At 47.3% G+C, this 24,861-nt stretch overlaps 1 protein-coding gene across 1 annotated transcript in view; it reads left to right on the top strand.

Annotated features, from left to right (window-relative positions):
- The window catches only part of LOC135917856 (uncharacterized), a 51,136-nt gene extending 27,805 nt beyond the window's left edge, over positions 1 to 23,331 (top strand). The window contains exons 8-10 of the mRNA XM_065451446.1: positions 10,913 to 11,091; positions 13,588 to 13,702; positions 22,832 to 23,331. Of these exons, the coding sequence (XP_065307518.1) occupies positions 10,913 to 11,091; positions 13,588 to 13,702; positions 22,832 to 22,963 (426 nt within the window). The 3' untranslated portion in view covers positions 22,964 to 23,331. The remainder of the gene's footprint in view (positions 1 to 10,912; positions 11,092 to 13,587; positions 13,703 to 22,831) is intronic.
- Positions 23,332 to 24,861: the final 1,530 nt, after the last annotated feature.

Here is a 24,861-nt window from a genome sequence, read left to right as displayed (position 1 = left end):
TTATGATGATGATGATGATTACGACGACGGCGATGATGATGAAAATGTTTACGGCAAGATGCATTGTAAGGAACCTTGGAATGCATCTCAAGATACTGGCCGACCTCAGTACTGTGTTCTAGGGTTACGCTGTCTTTCATCTTTTTTAATGAATAGTTGGTACCGATATTGTTGTTTTTTTCTTTCTGCAGGGACTGCATACGCCCAATGGCAGTCGACCCGTACACGGACATCGTACGCTGCCCTGTCAAGTTAGATGACCGCACTTTGTGCGGATGTCAAGTGCAAGAGCCTGCGCTTGGAGTCCGAGTACAGCAAAAGATAAACACAGAAAACATGTTAAAGCAATAAAATAAACTTATAGCAGAGCTCTGCTTGCTACACTGTAGGCAGATACATATGCTGGCTTGTTGAGTTCGTCATGAACGCTTGCAGTGTGTGCACGCGGAAAGCTCATGTGGCACTCAAGACAGCGCTCGATCTCATATGAACCCACTCTATTCTTCCATATACGGACAGCAGTGTGATTCGCCCAAGCATAAAAATCTTGAATGTTTAGGTCAAAAAGCTTGCATATTCCACGGCTAACACCGGGCACTAATGACAGTCGTTATAAAACACGTTACTATGATTTTATCACCCTCAAAACTCCCGTTTGGTTAAGTTTTACTTTTTGGTAAATTATCGTGTAATTTTTTGACAGCCAAATCTTCCACTTACTCACCATGCCCTTTCACGCTGCAGCCTGATGCTGTGGCGTGGCAACAAACAGCGCATCAGTGCAGGAACGAAAGTAGCAGCAATATAAGATACTAAAGTTTGAGCTGAATTCGGGTTCAATGTATGACGGTCGCTTTTAATTTTTGTGGAACTGGGTTACAAATATACGAAGTACGGTAAACACTGAATTTCGTACTTTATAGCTGCAGGATCTGTAGCGCCTACGCTTACAAAGGCTGCTGCAGAATTCGTTGGCCCATACCCCTGCCCATGCACATAACGTACCTTAATTCTTCCCTGTCATTCTTCCCCCAAAGATTAAAGTGCTAGCATATTACACCTACATCAGGCCGAAACTAGAATATGAATCTATAGCGTGGGACCCCTTTACTAAAGAAAGCATTAATAAACTTGAACGAATTCAAAGAAAGGCTGTCAGGTTTATTTATTCAAAATTTCAAATGAATGATTCTTCAGCAGGCTCAAGACCTGGCCGTGAGGCTTGGCCTTTTGGTCCCGACGTGGGAGCGGCCCGCTTAGTGGTTGATTATCACTACTTGCAGGACCAAATAAAGTTTTCCATCCATCCATCCATCCATCCATCCATCCATCCATCCATCCATCCATCCATCCATCCATCCATCCATCCGTTCATTCTACCGATCTTACGGCGACTAACAACATTGAAACACTCGTAAATCGTAAAAGTAAATCTCGCCTTAATTTCCTTCAGGTGCTACTGAATCGTAAAATCACTATAGACCCCTCCTTATACTTACCTCCTCTGTCCACCCGACATACCCGACACCCCCACACACAGTCACTAACGCCACATTTTGCTAAAGCTAACTGCTATAAATTTTCCTTTTTCCCACGTACCATACCTGAATGGAACCATTTTACAACTTGGTCGTAATTTTGTTAACACTTTTTTTCCGCCATCTGTATTGTCTTGTGTGCCGCATTATTATTCCTGTTGTACAGTTACTATGTTGTGCCTGTCCTTCTTGGACCCTGTTGTGGTCTGCAGCATGTATTAAATAAAAATAAAATAAATTAGTTGGGCCCCGGCACACTCGACCGCCTCCGAAACCCTAATGGCGTTTTGCAATAATCTGGCCATGGAAGAGAAGTTGCACTCAGCGCGAGCCACGAAGCCATTGAGATCGTATATGAGCGCACTTGTCCGTGAGCAAGTCAAAAACAGAATCGGGTGAATACCCGTGTTTGCCCGCCGCGTGTCTGTCTTCGTCGTCTGCTTGAGTGGCGAGTGCTATCTCAGTCGCAGTATCGCCGGAGAAGGACCTTGTGCCTTCCACTCCAATGCCAGATTATCGTGAAATAGTGCGTGGTACTCTGCGGCTTGCCTAAACGAATGGCGTGAAGTGGAATAAAACGTTTTCTTCCTTCGTCTGCAGCATCCTCCCTTCGTCTGCACATAAATGATGACTGATGGAACGGACAGGTGTATTTCCTTACTTTCTCAGAAAGCCAATAGCCACGGAACTCGTCAACAATGCAGAAAAAGCTCCACCCCTCCCCCCCCCCCCCCCCCCCCAAAAAAAATGTTTGATTAGCCTGCCATATATGTTGCAAAATTTGGGTGTCATGTTCTCGGAGTCTGCCGTCACACAGAGGGTCGAGCTCCAGGCTACGTCATTGGCGGGTTTGGAAACGCACTAGCTTGTCTACGCTACCGGGGCGTCGCATGGAGGCTAAGTGGGCCCACGCCATCGTCCGTACTTTTACGAGAGGTTCTAGTAACAGAACAAGGGGTTTATCCACATGGAGGAAATAAGGCAAAAGTATTCACAGGGAAAGGCATACTCGTGCTGGCAGAAGCAGAGAACACTACATATAAAACATCGTAACCTACAGCTGCGTCGTTCTCGTAGCATAAGCTACATGGTTTTGGGCGTGCTCACTGAGTCATTCTGGGAGAGCACATACGGGAGATGTTTCTTAAGTACCCCATCCTAGATCGTCACCCATTAGTTAACGGGTCATGTAATCGTCGGTCGACCGGAATGGCTGAACTGTTCGTGGCATCCCGCCCACTACGTCGTACAATACCACCAGACTCTGCCGCTGATGTGGCGCCAATGACGTGGTAATTCGGAAGCAGCATTTCACGCAGTTCTCATGGTCTGGCGATGTTGGGTTCTTGCAGGAATTAGCACAACCAGGCTCTGATAGTCGCGAACCCTTTCACAGAATAGGCTGCTTTCGGACACCTCGAATGGACATTGACCCTTTGTCCTCTAGAGGTGACCAGACATGTAACTATAGGCCACAACATGTTGTTTGCTTTCTTGTGCCATGCCTGTGTGTCTGTACTGTGGAATGTAGCAACTAAGAGGTGGTAAGGTGAAATTCAAAAGTTCAGTGCACTGCTTGTGTTATTCGTACACTGACCTCATCCAACATTTTCAGTATCGTAGGCAAAATACTGCAGGTTCAAGTCTATTCGTATTCGTATGGGGATGCAGATTTAATCCTGTAATGCTCAATGTATCATATATGCTGCGCCTAGTTTATTGCCTCAAGTGCTGATTGAAACGTGTAAAACTTAAGGCAACGTCGATAGTTGCATTATCAATATGCTGGAGTAAAGTTTCAGCTGTGGATAGCTCAGCAAACCAATCACTAAATAATTAATTCAGTAACTAGGCTGAACTGTTTGAACTGTGAAACATGTTTGTTTTTTCTACAAGTGTACTTTCCATGGCCAGACGTAATTCTCAACAATTTGTTCCTATTTTCCTTGCTGTGAAACTGTGTCGGAGCATTACAGGGTTAAATAAGGAAATGCTAGTGCCGTGAGACTGCCCTATACCTCGCTTGGCAAACATGAGTTCTACGATGTTATATCAATGCCTGATGTATCATACATAACACTGTCGAAAGACAATGGCCTGCAAGATGTGGGTGCTGGTAATTCACTGATACATACAAGCAAGCTCACCTGTCAGAACATGCAGTTGCTTGTAAAAATACACCTTAAAACGTTTGCAGTGATGTGAGGAAGGAAATAGTATAGAGCACAATATAGTTGGCTAGAATTACAAGAACGGTAACGGCTAAAGAGATCGGCCGGGAATATAATTAATTATACAAAACATTCTAAATCCCGTGTAACGCGGCATTAAAAGGAATCTTATTTTAATTAATTTAATTTAATAATTAGTGTCGACGCGCGTCCGTCTCTGTGATCAGCCTCGGTGGTGATTGCGCTGCAATCCAATAAAGCGTAATTAGAAAGTGGGGGCTGCAGTGTGCCTGCCTTCTTAGAGGGGAGGTCGTGCGTTGTAATACATATGATGTTTCCGTTATAGCCCGACAGATGGCATGGCGCTTGGGTTTATTTATACGAGCCGTGGCGTATATGAAACTGGTACTTGTAGAGTTCTTGCATCACTCATTGTTGTAGAACAAGCGATGGCTTTTGTGTTCATAAAATAAAGAACGAAACATGACTGGGGTTCGTGCTGGTTTTTGTAGGCTCTCCCAGACTGATAAAAATTTAAAAAAAGTTGCATTTTAGCCTTAGTAGATGACTCGGCGGTCGCGGATGTAATACGTATTATATGAGGAAAACTTTGGATATTGCGTTCATTTGCTTGAAAGGCGTAATGCACGGTTACTTTTCCCACGAAGCTACAGGCGAGTAGCTGTAAGAGTCCGCTCCTCGCGGTTTTTGACGTTTACACGTACAAGGTGAAAAAAGAAAGATTGCCTGGTGAGTTTCTTGACTGTTCAACATGGGCTAAACAGCTGTCGATATGGAAATAACCACGGTCTGTACAAAGTAAACCAGTTTGCACGCTCGAGATGTCAGCGTCGACGGGTGCCGCTGAGGGCGGGTAGTTAATGAGAGGAATTTTGGTAGACCCCAATTTTATTGTTCCTCATAAAGTAAGTCTGAAAATAAATAGCGCGAACATAAGCTCGAATCACTACGCGTAAGGTTCAATTAGAATGCACCAGCAAAGGTGTTTTTGTAACTATTATTTGTTTTGGACACATACATACAGTTAACAGGAAAGGGAAGGCGAGAAGCAGGCTGGCAAATGCCACCGGAAGGGGCACAACGCCTGCCTATTCTTCTGAAGGGAGGTGACAGCAACACAGAAATGGAGGATAGGAAGGAGGAGAGGAAAGAGGAAAGGAAGGGCAACAGGACAGATATAAATACTAAAGTAGAACACAGTACAGATCACACACAGTAGGGCCGCTTACTGAAGGTCACGCTACTACAAAATGTTGAATAGAATAATTTCGACGCTACAAACGTGAACCTAAGTTAACTCTAGAAAGGCAAGTAGGGCGCGATGGGCCTGATCACGTTTAGACGCACAACCACTGGGGTATAAACATTCCTCGAGTGTCGCACACCGCAGGTCAAGGAGATGATACTTTCTCACTAGCGACATTCGCTGCGCACTGAAAGCAGGACACTGAAATATAAGGTGCTGAAGTGCCTCGCGGCAGCCACAAGACGTACACAATGGACTTGCTACACGTCCTTGTCTGTATAAACATTCATACACATCCACGCAACCAACCCTCAGCTTGAGTAGTTGTGCTCTAGCGCGACGAGACAAGCCTCGACCATGAACACGGGGCGGGAACGTTCCATTAATGAAAGCAGTTATAAGTCACAGCCGCGGAGTTAAGGTGCAATACGATATATGTTAAACACAACTGCATTAATTTGCATATCATTCATCCGAGAGTTAAGCCACGTTACGTGAGGCATTTCAGCACTGGCGGTTGCACCCACCTTCCCTTCGCGTTATTGTTTCTTAATTTCTAGCACGAGCTATATTTAACGAACTGAAATGTACATGTATTACGAAGTTGAGCCACGTTTTACAGCGAAGCTGTATATGGCTAGCCAATTCATCCGTCCGTCCATGCGTCTTTCTGTCGCCTGTACGCCGAAAACTCCTCCGGTGCAACACCATGCACATGCGCGAAAAAAAGAGAGAGTGGCTCAGCTTCGTAATACATGTACATTTCAGTTCGTTAAATATAGCTCGCAGACCCCTACGTCAATGTCTGCGCATGCGCAGTACCGTCGCCCCTAGTTCTTGCGTACGCAAGCCGCTCGCGTCCCCTAAACTAAAACTCTCTAGTGACATCGTTCCCTCCGTCGCAGCTGAGCGCAGGCGCAGCGGTTTCTCCGGCTCTGAAATGTGGAGGCCATGCGTCATGCGTACTCCTGAAGAGCAGGCAGCCTTCAATCAGCAATGCCGTGAGCAGATCCGGGAACGGGCTCATCTACGCCGTGCCGATGGTGCAGCCCGGGCACAAGAACAGGCTCATACAGCCGAGCGCAGCCAGCATCCGGCAGCCTACGAAGCCATCGTTTAATGAATCGTCGGGATTAACCCAGTGATAAACACCGGGGCCTCACGTTTAAGCCTCGGTGGTTAACCACATGTACGGATTCCTTGGGAAGTGACTTTATTGAATAAGATAAAGGATTTCAATAATGTGTCTGTTTGAGCTTGTTGGTAGAACGTATTGGTGAACTGCGGCGCAGATATAGGCAAGGACATAAGGAACGAGGCGACAGATGAGCGCTAAATTCCAACAAAACTTTATTTTAGGTTACCCATGTTTAATACCCGTCACTAATCACATTGCACATGCGAAGTTCACACATCCTTAGGAAGGTTAATTCGTTCTCTGACATGTGCATAGATGGCGTGCTGACACACCCAGAGCCAAGTCACGAAATTTGTTCAGCCTCAATTATTTCACACGTTAGTGGATCACAGCTTGTGCTGGCAACAGTACATTGAGCAAACAATAGTCCACATTCACACTAACTGCAGTGACATGCAAGCCAAATATCGCACAAGTTTTTCTTGACGTTGTTTGAGTGTTATTTTAGCCGATCATTGATAGAGCATTCCGTTCGACCTATATACTAGTTACCACAAGAGGGATACAATAAACCATGCTGCTAACTCAGCTGCGTGCGCCGAGAGTTTGTCATCTGGGTGCTTCATCTGGCAGACGCAAAAAAAGTGCTTGTCATAATGTACATTGATAAACCGTCTCATAATATAAAGAAATCTGCAGAATATTCCAAAGTTAAATTTGTGTTCTCCGCACCTCAGATGCTCATAAAGCTGTGTAATCAAAGGAAATGTCGCCACACGCCGAAAAAGCTCGAAGATAGATTCGTCACCTGCGCTAGCAATTTGAATAATTGTGTCCCTCTTTCTTGTGGTAAACAGTATATCGGTAAAACGGGACGCTGTATCAATGAGCGACTAAGAATACACTCATACAATGTCAAGACGAGCGTGCTTGACGGTTGGCCTTGCATGTCATTGCAGTTCGTGTGGCTGTGAACCAGTGTTTGCTTAATGTACTGTGGCCAGCAGAATCAGTGATCTATACTAAAACGTGAAACAATTGAGGATGAAATAATTTAGCTACTTGGCTCAGCGTGTCACGCCATCACTGCAATTTTCCCCAAAGAATTTAACCTTTCTATGGGTGTGAATTGCGCATATGCAATGTGATGAGTGCCGGACATAAACATGGGTCGCCGAAAATAAATAATTTTATTGGAAGTTAGCGTTCGTATGTGGTCTCGTTTTTTCTGTCCTTGTGTATGTATATTTGCTATGCAATTTATCAATGCGATAAAGGTGGTATGGCAAAAGAGGCAAGCCTATATAGTGGGCATCACTACTGCTAGAATGTTACCGGAGGCGCTCTTGGGCGTAGCTTGTACAGAAAGCTGTGAAGAAGTACTCGAGACTTCGTGAGGAAAATAAGACAATGCATCGACTGAATGACGTCGCAAGGGCTGCGCCGACATAACTGTGCACCAGAATTGCAGGAATGTATTGCAGGAATGTAACTTTAGGAAAAGGTCAACTTATGCCTCTCACGAATGTTCTCAAACTTTTAAAGGGTACTGATATTAAAAAAAAAATTGTTCCAGAGCAAGGAATGGTTTTATTATGAATTTTCTAACGCCTTGAAGTTGGCGCAGTGTAGCCTAAGCTGGTTTTGCGTCAACAAGCCAAATTTAACTAACGAACCAAAATGAAACTCAAGAAGAAATAAAGAATACTACTTGCAGCTGTCAGGAATAAAATGTACATGTGTATAAACCAGAGCAGCCCTATTCAGCTTACTCAATACGTACTGACGCCTTCCGTGTCTCTCTTTCTTGAAACAACAGAAATGGGGAACATTTTGCCTGATACTTTTGCAACCATGCTGCCGATTTTTTAACGAGCATTGGACGGATACTTTGAAAATTCAATGTCCTGAGTTCTTTTATGATTAAATTGTTTGGTTGAATGTCGATTGTGTATCAGTGACATTGCGTGTATCACAGTGTAGTATGTATTCATGTTTTTTGAAATATTACCCTGATTAAAAGGTTCCAAAAATGGGCTTGGCAATATCCAATAAATAAACAACTTAATAAATCATGAACAATTTGCTGGTAATGCATAGTTCTGGAGCACTTTAACGTAAAACTATGCCAAACTTTTCTATTTCGATTCCGCAGTCAGCCCTCCACGACTGGTCAAAAATATTGGAGCCACCCCCCACGGCGCCTGTGTGTCGCATGACCTCACGAAAACCGCGAAAACGCCCCGTCTAATATTGATATGTGTACACTGATTTGCATGAATAGACCAAACAAAAGAAAAAAATGATTTCTGTTTCGACGCCTTCTTTAACCATTAGCGAAGAAGGCGTCGTTTGATAAATTGATGTTGGCCAAACTTTTTCGGGCTGAGCCCAATTTGCCTGTCGGTCAGGCGATGTCACAAAACCGCTGAAATTCACTACGTCAAAGTGGCGTGTACGCGTTGGGGACGCATTATACACCGATGAAAAGTGAATTTTTTCCTGAATAGCTGGAGGCTGCCCTTTTCCGAGAGGAACAGAAGATGACTGCCCACCGATCAGTGTGGCACTTTCTACTTGGTGCTGCCGGGTAGCATGGATTGACTACAGCGAAGCTGTTAGCCTCTAATTGGTCGGGATTTTTTGCGTCAGTCGGCAAAAGAAAAAAGTTGAACAGAAAAAAAGTGCATATTTCCTTCGGAATCGGGCATACAACACACAGCTCAGTATTCGTGTCAATAAAGAAAAGCACAAAACAAGCGTCAAAACGGCATGATGGATCATAAGGGGCCTGTACACAATGCGAGACACGTTCCTTCTTCCCGCGTGTGTTTGCCGGTTTGCGGTTGCATAAGCTGCTCCGGTGGGAAAGGGGCAACAGAACAGCAGCATACGAACCAGTGAGTGACATCACCAAACTTCATATATAAATGGAAGACGTGCCTAGCAACGCATTCACTTTATCGCAAGACCGATATGGGTACACCTCGCGAAGTTAAAAGCCAGCCCCGAAGAGCAGCGTGAATACGATGAGCGTCGAAGAGTGCAAAATCATATGCTCAACAACGGTATTGTTCTCAGACTAGGCAGAACAATAAAGCATTTCATATCCCCATCGACGGCATTTGAGTGGTTTTCTAACACCTTCGCTGGCCTTCCACTTTCGCGCGATAAGGTTGGCAAGTAAATTTTCTTTTTACGTATAATAAAAAAAAAAGCTTTGCGTGGCAGTATAGTGTTATTGAGACCTTTCGCCACGAATAGGACATTGCTCTGCCCTATGTACTTTGCTGAGGATGCGTTTTAGCGGAATTTTTAACCTTCCGTTGCACGCCGCTGCGTTTTTCGAGCAGCCACCGCAAGCTAAGCAAGGAGAAGCCGACCAATCGCAGACGCCATCACCACCCTTCTCATCCGGTTATTTAGTTTCACTGTGCTGGCTCAGCCCGATCGGAACTCTCTCCACTTGAACGTGCTCCTCTCCTCTTCTCAGCCAGTTAGATAAGAAAAACTGCTCAATGTAGGCAATGCCATTGGCTTTGAAAGTAAAAGAAAGTGGCATTCTATAAACGAGACGCGCGTTGGATTGGGCTGTTCAAACAACGCTGCCAGTTACCGCCCGATTCTTGCCCCAGTGGTTACGTACATTCGGCGTCAGGAGATAAAAATAAAAACAGATTGGAATAGTTTTACGTTATAGGGCCCCTGGTGCTACTTTGCCGAAACTACGACTCGCAATGTCCCTGTGTACACTTGTAAAGCGAAGCTTTGTTAAAGGTTTTAGATAATGGTATGCTAAGAGAAACTATAGATGCACTCAATGCTATCAAAGCGAATAAACTTTCTTTACCATTCATAGCGGTTCGCTCGGGCGTCTGCTATGCCGCTACGTCGGGCCGCTCAAGGAGTTGCGACATAGAAGACGACCGAGTGAGCCGGAGCGAGCGGCAAAACGTCACGAGGGACCGTTCCCACGTGACCACTTCTGCATCATGGTGTCATGACATGTGCGCTCCATGAGAAATTATACTGAAGCGCCTCGAGTGCACGAAATACGATCCACAAAGAAGGGTGCTGCAAGCAAATTTGTTTTTATTAGACAGAAGACCATTCACTCTAAAAAAAGGTGCTTGGCCCATGGCCAACTGCGGGCCTTCAAACAAAAGAGCAATTCTTGCTCTGAAAAAGTTTTTAGAGGACACCAACATTTTGGGAAAATATTAAGTTTCAGATGATCCGAATACGCTAAATGAGTAGCATAAATGTTGTTCGTGGTTCATAATTGGTTTATGTGGTGATCGCAACTTTTACGCAATATGTATAATTCTGTTTTGTACTTACAGTGTATTACATGTATTGTGTGTTTTGGCTGTTCAAAATATATGACCTTATATATGCTTACGTGGACTGAACTAACGCACAAAACTTTGCCAGTCATGTGCTGTTGGAGTGAATATTTTTTATTCATCCAGTGTTCTACTGAGTGTCATATCTTGTGTCGCTATTCATCCTTTTTACGCACGTTTGTTTTCTTTGCCAAGTGACAAGGAGTAGCCCGTGCCACCATAAAGGCGCCAACCTCTCCTAATATTCATTTCAATAAAAAAAATTGAAGCTGTTTCGTGAAAAAGTTATAGCAAATAGTTTAGGGTGCCGTGAGGCTCGCGAGTATTCTTTTAGCGTTTTATGGTCGAGGGCTTTCATTTGGCGCAAAAAGAAAAAAGAAAGAAAATAAAAGGTCGTAACTATCATCTCAGTACTAAATTAAAGAGGCTTATGCGAGTTCGTTTCCATTCAGACACCAGCCAGCAGCAGTACGTCAGTGAACGAACCCCAAGTCGTGTCAAGCGGGGCTGTTGAGGGTGTCGCCTTGAAGACGCCACTGACGTCCTTCACGGTGGAGTGCTGCCAGTGTCTAGCCGAGACTCCGTTCGGCGAAATCGTCGATCTCCTGTGGTGCGGGCACCTGCTGTGCAGGTACGCTACGCTTTGTTGTATTATTATAGCCTCGTTAAGCGAGACAATCATGTGCGTAAAAAACCAAGCTGCTTGTAAAAAACCATCCAGCAGAGCGCAAATATATTTCCACATTTATAGGGCCACCAAAGAGAAACGCTGACTCAGTTTAGACTGCCGAGGTATTCCTTCTACAGCCTACCCTTCGTTACTTTGGTGTAAGAGGTGGCTGGTTACTAGAAGATGAACTGAATCAAAAAGTTATATTTTTGATTTGCACTCCGAAACCCCAGTGGCGATTCGCCAGCGCGGCGTTACAAATTTCAGATTTATTTTTTTCTCGCATTTGAACGGTCGTAGCTCAGTAGAAGTCCTTGAATCTTGCCGAGTTTAGTCTTCGGCTCCTTTAGAATCCAGTGCAGTCGATCTTTACTGATAAAGAATTTAAGCCCAAGATCCATGAGAGCGATTTCGTGCGCGACGGCTTTGAGCGATGGCTTTGAGCGAAGAAATGGGCCCTCGTCTGAACAGATCTCTCGTTCTCGTCGCTCGATGGCTCAGTTCTGGAAGTTTACAATTCGTCGCTCGTCGTCTAGAAGTGCTATGAGCGACTAGCCAATAACGCGAAGCCGGGACTGGAGGTACATCTGTCAAGCGCTAGCGACTGTCGCACGGAACCAGCAGACGACTGAATTTTGATACGTGCAAGGATAACAACCTACTGCAAGACCTTCAGACATATTTTACGATTGTCCTTACAGTAAAATACACAAAGTAATAAAGTATGCGTCACGCCAATGTCGGCGCGTGTTTGATGCCATCATACCGGCAACACCGGAAAGACGTCGCTCAGTGTCGTCGCGCACATGGCGTACGACTGGCAGTCCACGCGCGAACCCGACATCCATCTCTATCGCGTCGCCTGTCGCGCGCAAGATCGCTTGCGTAGGGTTTGTACTTAACTATAGGCCCGAGTAGAAGCCGTCAGAATTTATGACGTGACGGTGCGAGTTGGTGCGGAAACTTGAAGGCGGTGCCGCCACCCGTCTTTAGTTCATGTGCGTTTTTCTGTTTTTCCCAAGGGGTTCCGGGATCTATTAGTCCGTGTAGCCACCTTCCAATGTTCATCGTCCGACAGATCGAATGATTTTGGCATGCACGTGTTTAACGATTTAAACAGATCAAGAACAGCATCCAACTAGCTTATATGTGGTGGCAATAGGCGGCAACGGGTATCGCAGGAATTGGGGAAGCTACTTACTCTTCAGGCAAGCCACACGTAATACTGTGTGCTAAGTCGTATCACGCTTCTTCGTTTTAGCCTAACGCAAATACCCCGAACGTCAACTACTCCCTCAACCATTTCTGTTCTGCCTACTTAATACTTCATTAAGACAAGCTAGAAGTGCTTAGCCTAATTAAATATAGTCTTTCGCTACTCCAGAAGGCCGGAAGTTTGGTCGCCTCGCTCTTGAACATTGCTTTGCTTTTCGATGTAATAAACTTCAACCGAACCTCACACGTAGTTATTTTCGGTTCGCCAGTATCTAAGTGCTGTAGTCAAGCATGGCTGGAATGGCAGGGCGGCAGCACTCAGTCGGCAATGAGTTTTACGTGCATTCAATGAAGCGTGCTCGAAAGTGAGTAAGTGAAAGCATTGCACTGACGCGTCTTTGCTTGCTACAACAATATAATTGGATATACAAATTGGATAAGTGTGCTGATATGGTAAATTAAGGTGGTGCAACTTCCTTGTGTCCGAATTCGGCCTGCAGAAACGTCGTACATTGCTGACGTACTGGTGCCCTATGTAGCATGCAGCGTAGAAAACGTATTCAGTGTACTGAAATCGCGTGAGCTTCCAATACTCAAATGATTTCTTCAGGAGCTAACGTTAAGCAAATCCTTGATTCATCAGCGACCTCAATTGCTTATCTCTGCCATCACTGCCGTCGTTCTCTATGCTACTGACTATATCGATGGAGTAATGTATTACTGGTATCTACGCGTCTTCATTGTCATTAGGATATTTTCTGCCCGTGTCAACACCGTCATTTAACACGATGACGTTGTTCCTACACGTGACAGCTATTTTGGGTTTCCTTTATCTAACATACAAGTATCGCAGTTTTATGTCCTTTTCCCCTCATTTGTCAACATCTGAGATGGGCATAAATGTAATGTAATTACGTATTACTAATGCAACATATATGCTTATCTTGTAAAAATGGAATGTATTGCACTATAAACAGGCGGCCAACAGAAGAAGTGGACTAGGCTACACGCATCCTGTCCATTTCTACTTCTGTTGTCCATGTATTTATAGTGCAATACACTCCCTTCTCTACAAGACAAACGTCCACCAAGTAGCCCAACCTTCCGAGCTACTGCAATATATGCTTATGTGGTTTCCGTGATGCTGCCACTAAAAAATGCCGCTGCGGCATACGCCTTCAAAAGTTTGGACAGGTAGCGTCTTTGTACAATATTCTTCCTTTTATATCTCACTATATACAGAGACTGCGTGCACAGGACTGCTGTGAACTCGACAACCTACCTTGTTCGATGCCCTGTCACACCAGAACGTGGGGCACAATGCCAATCTTACATCCAAGAATCTGCACTGAAATCTGTAAGTAAAGGGCCGTTTAATATGAAGATGTGCCAAATACAGATAGTAGAAGGATGTCTTTTAGGTGACGGCTGCAGGCAACGCTGATATTTAAAAGAATATTAATTGCGATATGCGTGCTTATACTCTACACGACGCTTGCGATCATATATCGTTCGTAGCCGTATAGAACAGACTGAAGTTGCCAGGTAATCCAGTTCGTTTACAAGACACGAAACAAAGAAAGAATTAAGCGAACGAATGGACGAGCTCTGTAATACTGCACAACAGTGTCGAGAACGAGTGTACCCTAACAAGGCTGTGAAATGGAAGCTTGCCCGATTAGAACAGTCCGTGTTGTCCCCAATGCCGCTCAGCGATTCACTTGGACGGGGACAACGCCTCCACGTGACTAGAGTATTAAGGGGAGGAGTACGCAGAAGAAAGGAAGGGAAAAATAAGAAGAAAAATTGGGAAGACAGGTATGTTAGCCAGATAGTCACCTGGTTGGCTCTACTATACGCTATGGGAGGGAAATAGAGGAGTAGAGAGGAGAAAGAAAGGAAAGACGAGAGGAAGGAAGGTTTCCGTTTTGTCAACGGCGCTGACACGAGTGAGATACGCCGCGTTTCCCTGATGCGAGAGCGCATGCGTGCGTTGCGAAAGGAAAATGCGGGTACTGCGCCTTAGGTAACACTGGCGCGAACTTGCTTTCGCCCGCTTGTGCCTAGCCGGACTTCACTACGTGACCACGTTTGAGTACTCCAAAAGAAGCTGCCCCCTCTGTTAGTTCTCGTGGCGTGTAGTGATGCAGTGCCTGAATGCGAAGTCGTGGGAAGTGCAGTGCTTGCGCCACATACGTGAGACGGGAAACTACGGACGCATTGCACACTTCAGCACGGCTGAACGTTGACCGATTCCGCCTTCGCCATGAATTCACTTTAGGTTGCGTTTTTCCAACTTATTCCCACCAATGAGTGCTGATACTTCGATACTGTGAGAGAGGTACTCCCAAATAGCGCAGGTATTTCTTCCACTCGATGCCTGCTTTGTGTGACGGCAATCTGGCCCGAAGACCAAACCAAAAACTTGAACTTTTTTTCAATGTGAACGCTAGCACCAGAAGCTGCACAAAAATATTTTCGCAATTGCAAGAGCAGTCTTTACAGACTTTTTATCAGTACAAAAATATATAAAAGAAGACCACGTTGTCGGTATATGCAAGAACCAGAATTTTGTTCGTTGGCAATTTAACCCCATTGGAAATGTTTTTCTTTCACAACGTGCGTACAGAGTTGCTCTAGATACAAATAGAACAGAAGTGGTGACATAGGGCATTTGTCTTACTGATGTTAAAAGCCTAATCGGATCGGAGAGATAACCGTTCACTACCAGCCTCGTCGAGCCATTAGCATAATGCTTTCTGACACCTCTAAGGATTCGCGATTGAATATCTATATGTTCTAGTACACTAAACAGGAACGAGTAATTAATCATGCCAAACAGTTTAGCCAAAACTAGGTGTACCATTGCAACCGGCCCAATCCCATCAGCTACACCCTCTAGCACCGATCTCGCAACACGAAGATTGGTCTGAATACACTGGCCTCTGATGCCGTGCATTTGATAATCAGCTTCCAATATATTGATGCGGATGCAGGCGTTGAAGCTCCTGCAATCCGCTGTTATTTTTTTTTTCAAAGGCCAATATTGATTATAATTCAATAGCTATCATTCTAACTTCCCATTTGCATAGTTCCCACTGAGCAAAGAGAGTCGAGTTCTTGTGGCATGACAGATGAGATATAAGATATATATATATATATATATATATATATATATATATATATATATATATATATATATATATATATATATATATATATATATATATATAGTCACGTGGTAGTGACGGCGAAGAAAGAAGCAGTACGGTGGAATACAAAACTAGCTTTTATTGGGCGAACCTGTGCCCACAAAACAGGCTACACTTATAGCACAACGAAAGCGGCGAACACAGTCGGCGATCGTCGAAAATCTGATCAGCGGTTCATCGGCTTTTATACGCATCGTCGAATACGCATCGTCGAAGCGCATCGGCTTTTATACGCAATCGTCGAATGTTCCAGACTAATCGTTGGGACCCGCGTGCCTTCCATAAAGTTCTACATCATTCGCGTCAGGCGAATAAATCAGATAACACAAGGTTCGGCAACAACAGACTGCGGATAGAAGCATCGATAACTTTCCAGAAACTTCGGATACATGCAAGCGCGTCCCGCGCTGCGCGATAAGATTTGTTAGGCGGTGAAACCTGGTCGCCCAATAAATATAAATACACGTGTCAATACCCCCCTCTTAAAAAGCATCGTCCCGATGCTACAAAGAGAGCGAAACACAAAGGGACACTTATTAAACATAAGTAACAAAACAACGAAAAGAAATAAAGTCCAAACGTCAGTTACGCGAAGTCCCAAAGTTCGTCAACGCTGGTGGTACGGCTTGAGCCGCACAACGTGGACAATTTCAGGTCGTGAGCGGCGCCGCTGTGACAGCGAAATGCCGTGTGGCACAACCTCGTAGTCCAGTGCACCAATACGTCGGATGATCTTGTACGGTCCAAAATAGCGACTCAAAAGCTTCTCGCTCAGTCCTCGTCGGCGTATAGAGGTCCATACCCAAACACGGTCGCCGGGCTGGTACTCGACGAAGCGTCGTCGGAGATTGTAGTGTCGGCTGTCGGTCCTCTGCTGGTTCTTGATTCGCAGGCGGGCGAGCAGGCGGGCGAGCAGGCGGGCGAGCTGTCGGGCTTCTTCGGCGCGCTGGAGATAGGTAGCGACGTCAAGATTCTCTTCGTCCGTTACGTGCGGCAGCATGGCGTCGAGCGTCGTCGTCGGGTTCCTGCCGTAAACCAACTTGAACGGCGTGATCTGTGTTGTTTCTTGCACCGCCGTGTTATAAGCGAATGTTACGTACGGCAGGACGGCATCCCAGGTCTTGTGTTCGACGTCGAGGTACATCGCTAGCATGTCGGCGAGGGTCTTATTCAGCCACTCCGTAAGACCATTCGTCTGCGGGTGGTAAGCCGTTGTCCTCCTGTGCCTTGTCTGACTGTATTTCAGAATGGCTTGGGTGAGCTCCGCTGTAAAGGCCGTTCCTCGGTCGGTGATGAGGACTTCTGGGGCGCCATGTCGCAGCAGGATGTTTTCGACAAAGAATTTCGCCACTTCGGCTGCGCTACCTTTCGGCAGTGCTTTTGTTTCAGCGAAGCGGGTGAGGTAGTCCGTCGCCACGACGATCCACTTATTTCCGGTTATTGACGTCGGAAAGGGTCCCAGCAAGTCCATCCCGATCTGCTGGAATGGTCGGCAAGGAGGCTCGATTGGCTGTAGTAATCCGGCTGGCCTTGTCGGCGGTGTCTTGCGTCGCTGACAGTCTCGGCATGTTCTGACATAACGGGCGACGTCGGCGGTCAGGCGCGGCCAATAATACTTTTCTTGTATCCTCGATAGTGTCCGAGAAAATCCGAGGTGTCCAGCGGTCGGATCATCATGTAGGGCATGCAATACTTCTGGACGAAGTCCTGACGGGACAACAAGAAGGTAATTGGCGCGGGCTGGCGAGAAGTTCTTCCTCACGAGTAGACTGTCTTGAAGCGTGAAGGAAGATAATCCGCGCTTAAATACCCTGGGGACAACGTCGGTGTGCCCTTCCAAATAATCGACGAGGCCTTTAAGTTCCGGGTCCGCTCGTTGTTGTTCGGCGAAGTCTTGCGCGCTTACTATTCCAAGGAAGGCGTCGTCATTCTCGTCATCTCGCGGCGGCGGGTCAATGGGGGCGCGGGATAGGCAATCGGCGTCTGAGTGTTTTCGTCCGGACTTGTATGTTACGGTGATGTCGTATTCTTGTAGTCTGAGGCTCCACCGTGCCAGCCGTCCTGAGGGATCCTTTAAATTCGCTAGCCAACACAAGGCGTGATGGTCGCTGACGACTTTGAATGGCCTGCCATATAGGTAAGGGCGAAATTTCGCTGTAGCCCAAACGATGGCGAGGCATTCCTTTTCGGTTGTAGAATAATTGCCTTCCGCTTTTGACAACGACCGGCTAGCGTAAGCTATCACGTGTTCATGTCCATCTTTTCTCTGGACCAGGACGGCGCCGAGGCCTAGGCTACTGGCGTCAGTGTGGATTTCGGTATCGGCGTGATCGTCGAAGTGCGCAAGTACGGGCGGCGACTGCATGCGTCGTTTGAGTTCTTGAAATGCCTCGGCCTGCGGCGTTTCCCACTTGAACTCGACGTCGCATTTAGTTAGCTGCGTCAGCGGCTCAGCGATGCGTGAAAAGTTCTTGACAAATCGCCTGTAGTAGGCACACATGCCAAGAAATCTACGCACTGCCTTCTTGTCGATGGGCTGTGGGAACTTTGCTATGGCAGCTGTCTTCTGTGGGTCGGGGCGGACTCCAGATTTGCTGATGACGTGGCCTAAAAATAGAAGCTCCTCGTAAGCGAAGCGGCACTTTTCCGGCTTCAGAGTAAGTCCTGATGACCTGATGGCCTCTAGTACTGTTGCCAGCCGCCTAAGGTGAACGTCGAAATTTCCGGCGAAGACGACGACGTCATCCAAGTATACGAGACAGGTCTGCCACTTCAATCCTGCTAAAACGGTGTCCATCACGCGCTGGAACGTTGCAGGCGCCGAGCACAGTCCGAATGGCATAACCTTGAACTCGTAGAGGCCGTCTGGGGTGATGAAGGCGGTCTTTTCGCGATCTCTTTCGTCGACTTCTATTTGCCAATAGCCAGACTTTAGGTCCATGGACGAGAAGTATTTAGCGTTGCAGAGCCGATCCAATGCGTCGTCTATCCGTGGGAGGGGGTATACGTCCTTCTTCGTGATCTTGTTCAGACGACGATAATCGACGCAGAAACGTAGGGTTCCGTCCTTTTTCTTTACCAGAACAACAGGGGATGCCCACGGGCTTTTCGACGGCTGGATGATGTCGTCGCGCAGCATTTCGTCGACTTGTTCTCTTATAGCTTCACGTTCTCGCGCCGAAACTCGGTAAGGGCTCTGACGGAGTGGGCGAGCGCATTCCTCGGTGATTATGCGATGCTTGGTGACTGGTGTTTGTCGAATCCTCGATGACGTCGAAAAGCAGCCTTTGTATCGTCGGAGCAGACTTCTGAGCTGCTGTTGCTTAATCATAGGGAGATTTGGATTAATGTCGTAGTCTGGTTCGGGAACCATGGTCGTCGGGGTAGATGCGGCGGAATCCGAGAGGACAAACGCATTACTTGTTTCCAGAATTTCCTCGATGTACGCGATCGTCGTGCCCTTGTTGATGTGCTTGAACTCCTGGCTGAAGTTTGTCAGCAACACTTGAGTTTTCCCTCCATGCAGTCGAGCGATCCCTCTTGCGACGCAAATTTCATGGTCTAGCAGTAGACGTTGGTCGCCTTCAATGACGCCTTCTACGTCAGCGGGTGTTTCGGTGCTGACCGAAATAACGATGCTGCAGCGAGGCGGGACGCTCACTTGATCTTCGAGCACACTCAAGGCGTGGTGACTACGAGGGCTCTCCGGCGGCATTGCTTTATCTTCCGACAGCGTTACTGACTTCGACTTCAGGTTGATGATTGCGCCGTGTTGATCCAGGAAGTCCATACCGAGAATGACGTCTCGTGAACACTGTTGGAGGATAACGAAGGTGGCAGGGTAAGTCCGGTCATGAATGGCTATTCTTGCCGTGCAGATCCCAGTCGGCGTGATGAGGTGTCCTCCAGCGGTGCGAATCTGAGGGCCTTCCCATGCGGTCTTAACTTTCTTCAACTGGGCGGCGATGTGTCCACTCATTACGGAGTAATCGGCCCCTGTGTCGACTAAGGCAGTGACTGCGTGGCCGTCGAGAAGCACGTCGAGGTCGGTTGTTCTTTGTCTGGCATTGCAGTTAGGTCTTGGCGTTGGATCACGGCTGCGTCGTGTTGAACTGAGGTTGGAACGTCGCGTCGTCAAGTCGTCTTTCGTCGGTGTAGTTTTGGCTTCCAGACTTCGTCGGGACGGCGGCGTGTCGTTATGTCGTCGAGATGGTCTCTTCATCGTCTTCGTCGGCGGCGGAGGATCTTCGTCAGTTCGACGAACAGCAACCGCACCTCCATCGGTTGCTGCTTTTAGTTTTCCAGGTATGGGCTTGCAGAGCGACCCCGGGCTGGGCCAGTGTATGGACGGCGCTGCGGCGACAGGTAGCGGCCTGGTGACGGCGAACGGGACGGTCGTCGAGAGTTCCACTGAGTGGCGGCTAGGTAATCGGCAATGTCACGTGGGCGCTCCCCAAGCTGTGGACGCGGCGCGTTGACGGCGAACCCTCTCAGTCCCATGTCGCGGTATGGGCATCGGCGGTACACATGGCCGGCTTCTCCGCAGTGATAGCAGAGCGGGCGGTGGTCGGGGGCTCGCCAAATGTCCGTCTTCCTCGTATAGGTGCGCTGGGCGACGGGTGGGCGCGCTGGCGGCGGCGGCGGTGGACGACGGAATTGCGGTGTTGCAGGACCTTGGCGCGGTCGCGCAGGGGGGCCTTGACGGCGGGCGACGGCGGCGGCGTAGGTCATTGCTTCCGGCTGCGGTGGTTCTGGTTGCACCTCAGGAACTCCAAGGGATCGGTGCACCTCTTCCTTCACGATGTCGGCGATAGAGGCCACTTGAGGCTGCGACGAAGGCAGGACCTTGCGCAGTTCTTCGCGCACAATGGCCCTGATGGTCTCTTGAAGGTCGTCCGAACCTAGTCCTTGGATGGCATACTGCGGCGTGTGCCCCTGGCGGTTATATTGCCGGGTGCGCATCTCCAGAGTTTTCTCGATCGTTGATGTCTCTGCAGAAAACTCAGCCACAGTCTTCGGTGGGTTACGAATAAGTCCGGCGAAAAGGTCTTGCTTGACGCCGCGCATCAGGAAGCGAACTTTTTTCTCCTCCGACATTTCCGGGTCGGCGTGCCGGAAAAGACGGGCCATCTCCTCCGTGAAGATTGCGATCGTCTCGTTTGGCAGCTGCACTCTGGTTTCTAGTAGAGCTTGGGCTCGCTCTTTTCGCACGACGCTTGTAAACGTGTGCAAGAAGCCGCTTCGGAAAAGGTCCCACGTCGTTAAGGTGGCTTCCCGATTCTCGAACCACGTCCTGGCGGCGTCTTCCAATGCGAAATAGACATGCCGCAGCTTGTCGTCGCTGTCCCAACTATTAAACTTAGCGACCCTCTCATACGTTTCGAGCCAGGTTTCCGGGTCCTCGAATGTTGATCCGCGGAACGTCGGAGGTTCCCTGGGCTGCTGCAGCACGATGGGGGATGCTGGGGCTGCCATTGGGGTTGCCTTGTCCACAATCTTCTTGGTCTTCTCAGGTAGAAGTCCGTGCTCCGGGGGCAGCTGTTGAAGACGGCGGCTTGCTCGATGTTCCGGGACGGCGCTGGTGTTGTCTTTGCGGTCCGGGCTTGTATTACGGCTTGTCGGGGGCGTCCGGTACATGGACGTAAAGCACCTCCACCAGATGTCACGTGGTAGTGACGGCGAAGAAAGAAGCAGTACGGTGGAATACAAAACTAGCTTTTATTGGGCGAACCTGTGCCCACAAAACAGGCTACACTTATAGCACAACGAAAGCGGCGAACACAGTCGGCGATCGTCGAAAATCTGATCAGCGGTTCAAGCGCGTCGGCTTTTATACGCAATCGTCGAATGTTCCAGACTAATCGTTGGGACCCGCGTGCCTTCCATAAAGTTCTACATCATTCGCGTCAGGCGAATAAATCAGATAACACAAGGTTCGGCAACAACAGACTGCGGATAGAAGCATCGATAACTTTCCAGAAACTTCGGATACATGCAAGCGCATCCCGCGCTGCGCGATAAGATTTGTTAGGCGGTGAAACCTGGTCGCCCGATAAATATAAATACACGTGTCAAGATATATATATATATATATATATATATATATATATATATATATATATATATATATATATATATATATATATATATATATATATATATTATTAAGCCTTTCGCCTTAATAATTACAAATTGTTACTGCAAATTTCTTGTTCGGTATTCTTCCCCGTGACGGACTCTTTATCGGCCGCTGTGATCCCGCTTGGACGGAAGTTGAGCGCAGGTTCTCGCATAGCGCGCATTGCCATCGCCTAGGGACGAACGGAGCAAACACGTACTCCTCCGTAATGCTTAGGCACGGTCTCTTAGATGTCTCTCTCGCAACTCACGCATGCGCACAAGCGTATGTGCGCCGGTCGCCGTTGACGAAACGGAAATACGCCACGCGCACGGCGCCACGCAGTCGAAGGCGTTGTTGCAGGCCGTTCTTTCTTTTTTTAAAAATGCTCAAGAATTGCTGAATAGCGTTGGGGGATGGGGGAAGGGGAGGGGGCGTGTTCCAGTAAGTTCTACATGGACAGCGTATGTCAAAAGCTCAACGGCCGACTATGAGCGAACAACCAAAACATGGCCTCGGGGCATTCTGTTTTATCGCCTCGACGCAGGTTGCTGGTCTCGGCCTGCTAGAAGTGGCTTCACGTATAGGAATGCTGTCAGTTCCGGCTACTTAAGGCCGACATGCCTCGGCAAGATGGCGTTGACGCGTTTTTTTCTTTAATTCACGCAACTAAATAAGATGATGTTGGTACCAGGAGATAGTGCCGGTTACTTTCTTTTCACATGAGAAACACAAATATGTATCCCAAGAAAAAAAAGCAAATGAAACATCGCACCATGAGCTGACATAAACACAATAAAGGCTCCGAGGACAACATGTCCCAAGACAGCTTTGCGTGCCTATCGTTTTCCACGACACCCGCCGTGGTTGCTCAGTGGCTATGGTGTTAGGCTGCTGAGCACGAGGTCGCGGGATCGAATCCCGGCCACGGCGGCCGCATTTCGATGGGGGCGAAATGCGAAAACACCCGTGTACTTAGATTTAGGTGCACGTTAAAGAACCCCAGGTGGTCAAAGTTTCCGGAGTCCCCCACTACGGCGTGCTTCATAATCAGAAAGTGGTTTTGGCACGTAAAACCCCATAATTTTAGTTTTTTTTAGTTTTCCACGTCATTGTGTTCGTTGTTTGAACGCGGCATCGCAAACCACGTTTGCAGGTGCTTTCCGTTCAGGAGTTGGCCCACCGCAAGGAAGTGGCTCAAAGGCAGTCCAGCCAATCCAGTGGAGTCTTTCCCAACGCCCAGAAGCAAAAACCAACGTATGACAGTGACGAGTTTGACAGCTATTAGATGCTCCCTGACGCAGGGTGGGTTCCTTGGGCCGGCGGAATGCCTGCGTGCCCAGTGCTGCTAACCACCGTGAAGGCGACCATTTGGGGGTGGCTCAGCAACGGAGTTGTCTTCGTCACTCGTGCTCCGTGAGAATCCTTGTAGATAATTTTTTATTCTGACCAAGATGGGCAGGCCTTGCTGCAGGATTGTCTGTGCAAACCAAGAGGCATGTCGTAATAGCTGATGCAAAGATGAAGCTCAGCCGAGTGGTCGCTTACCTATGTATATTGACATGGAGATGAAATACTGATAAAGGGTACGAGCTTAAATTAGTATTCTTTGTTTCATGACATTTGTTCTGGAAATAAAGGCTGTTTAAAAACCGTTTTGTATTTCTCAGTTATTTACGTACACGTGTGTTTTATGCTTGTCTGTATGTTTGAAGCATCATGTACATTAAACTTGGCATCCGATGAATGTCGTTTTGGCTTAATGCGAGATCCTGTATTTACCAACTAACTCTGAGTGATATTTCTGGGGCGGTGTTGCCCACCTAATCAGGATCGAACAGAAGGCTTCGCTTGATTTGATTTTTCATTACGCAACGGAGACGCTCACTGGCGCTACTTCCTTCGTCAGAGTTCCGCGCTATCCTTTTGAAGGGTGCCCTAGAGAAATAAAACCGCCGATAATCAAAAGGTAAACTTAACCACGGACAGCCGCCGACTTTTGTTTCTTTTTTTTTTTAGAGCATCAGTCTTCATCTCACTTTTCACCACTGTGGGATGCTAGATATGACGGAGTAACCTCGTAAGTTCCTGCTGGGGCTCTGACCTAGAAAAAAAAATATTTTATGGATGCGCTGTAATTACATGCTGAATGTTTTCTTTTCTTTCCCCGGAAACAGCCAAGCACAATGGTAGGCCCGGTGGCACGAATTTTCGCCAAAACACGCACGCCTAAGTATACGAAAGTGTGCTTAAAAAATTTGAAAGAAACCCCACAAGAAAAATTGAAACATTTCGAAAGCCCGTTTTCAGTGCTACCAACTGGAAAGTGTTGTGTACCTGAGCATCGATTACAACACCCCGCAAGCGGCGAATGAAATCATCGATCGCCAATGATCGATATGAATAGGTGTGCACGGTGACAAGAAAGGTGAGTGCCTTCACACGGCTGTATTATTTATATTATACAATAATAAGCTTTATTTATTTCAGACAACGAGGTCTCAGATACAAGGGCAACAGGCAGACGTGTTCTGCCTGACGGGACCCCAGCACCCGAATGCACTCACTCGGAGCATGCAACAACAGAAACAAGAATACAATAGACTATCGTTACATACAGAACACAGTTTATGCAACGTAAGCAACAATGATGGCGTTGCATATGTTTTACTGCTATGTATAGTTCGCAATCGAACTAAGACGTCTACTTTTTCATCAACAACCCTAACCGCTAGATGGATGAATTTCCTCGATTTCAGGAACACCCAGTTTCAAGAGTCGCTGCACAACGGCGTTCATGTGAAGACCAATCTTGGGCATTGCTTCTGTAAATATTTATTCGGTCGTGCGGAGCATGAGGAGAGGTGCATGACATTGGAGCTTCTTAGCGCCAACGTTGTTTCGCGGTTGCACTGTACGTGACTTTTTCTCCGCCCTCCAACCGATGCCGTTCAGGTAACAATGTAGCCGGATCCGCGAGACCATTTCCTCAATTATAAACATCGCCAATCGCGGCGACGTGCAACGGTACATTAAAAATGCCGCCAGAACCAATCCACGACAAATAAGAGTTGGGAGAGCGAGCGTTGTAAACGTGCCGAAAGTGCTCGATAACGTTGTACTGTCACACAGAAAGTATTATTATATGTAAATAAATACAGGCCCTCCGGCAGGTGCGAGTATAGC

Source organism: Dermacentor albipictus, chromosome 2 (genome assembly GCF_038994185.2).
Source record: "Dermacentor albipictus isolate Rhodes 1998 colony chromosome 2, USDA_Dalb.pri_finalv2, whole genome shotgun sequence".
Lineage (NCBI taxonomy): Eukaryota > Metazoa > Arthropoda > Arachnida > Ixodida > Ixodidae > Dermacentor > Dermacentor albipictus.
This window is presented reverse-complemented; position numbering and strand designations above follow the sequence as displayed.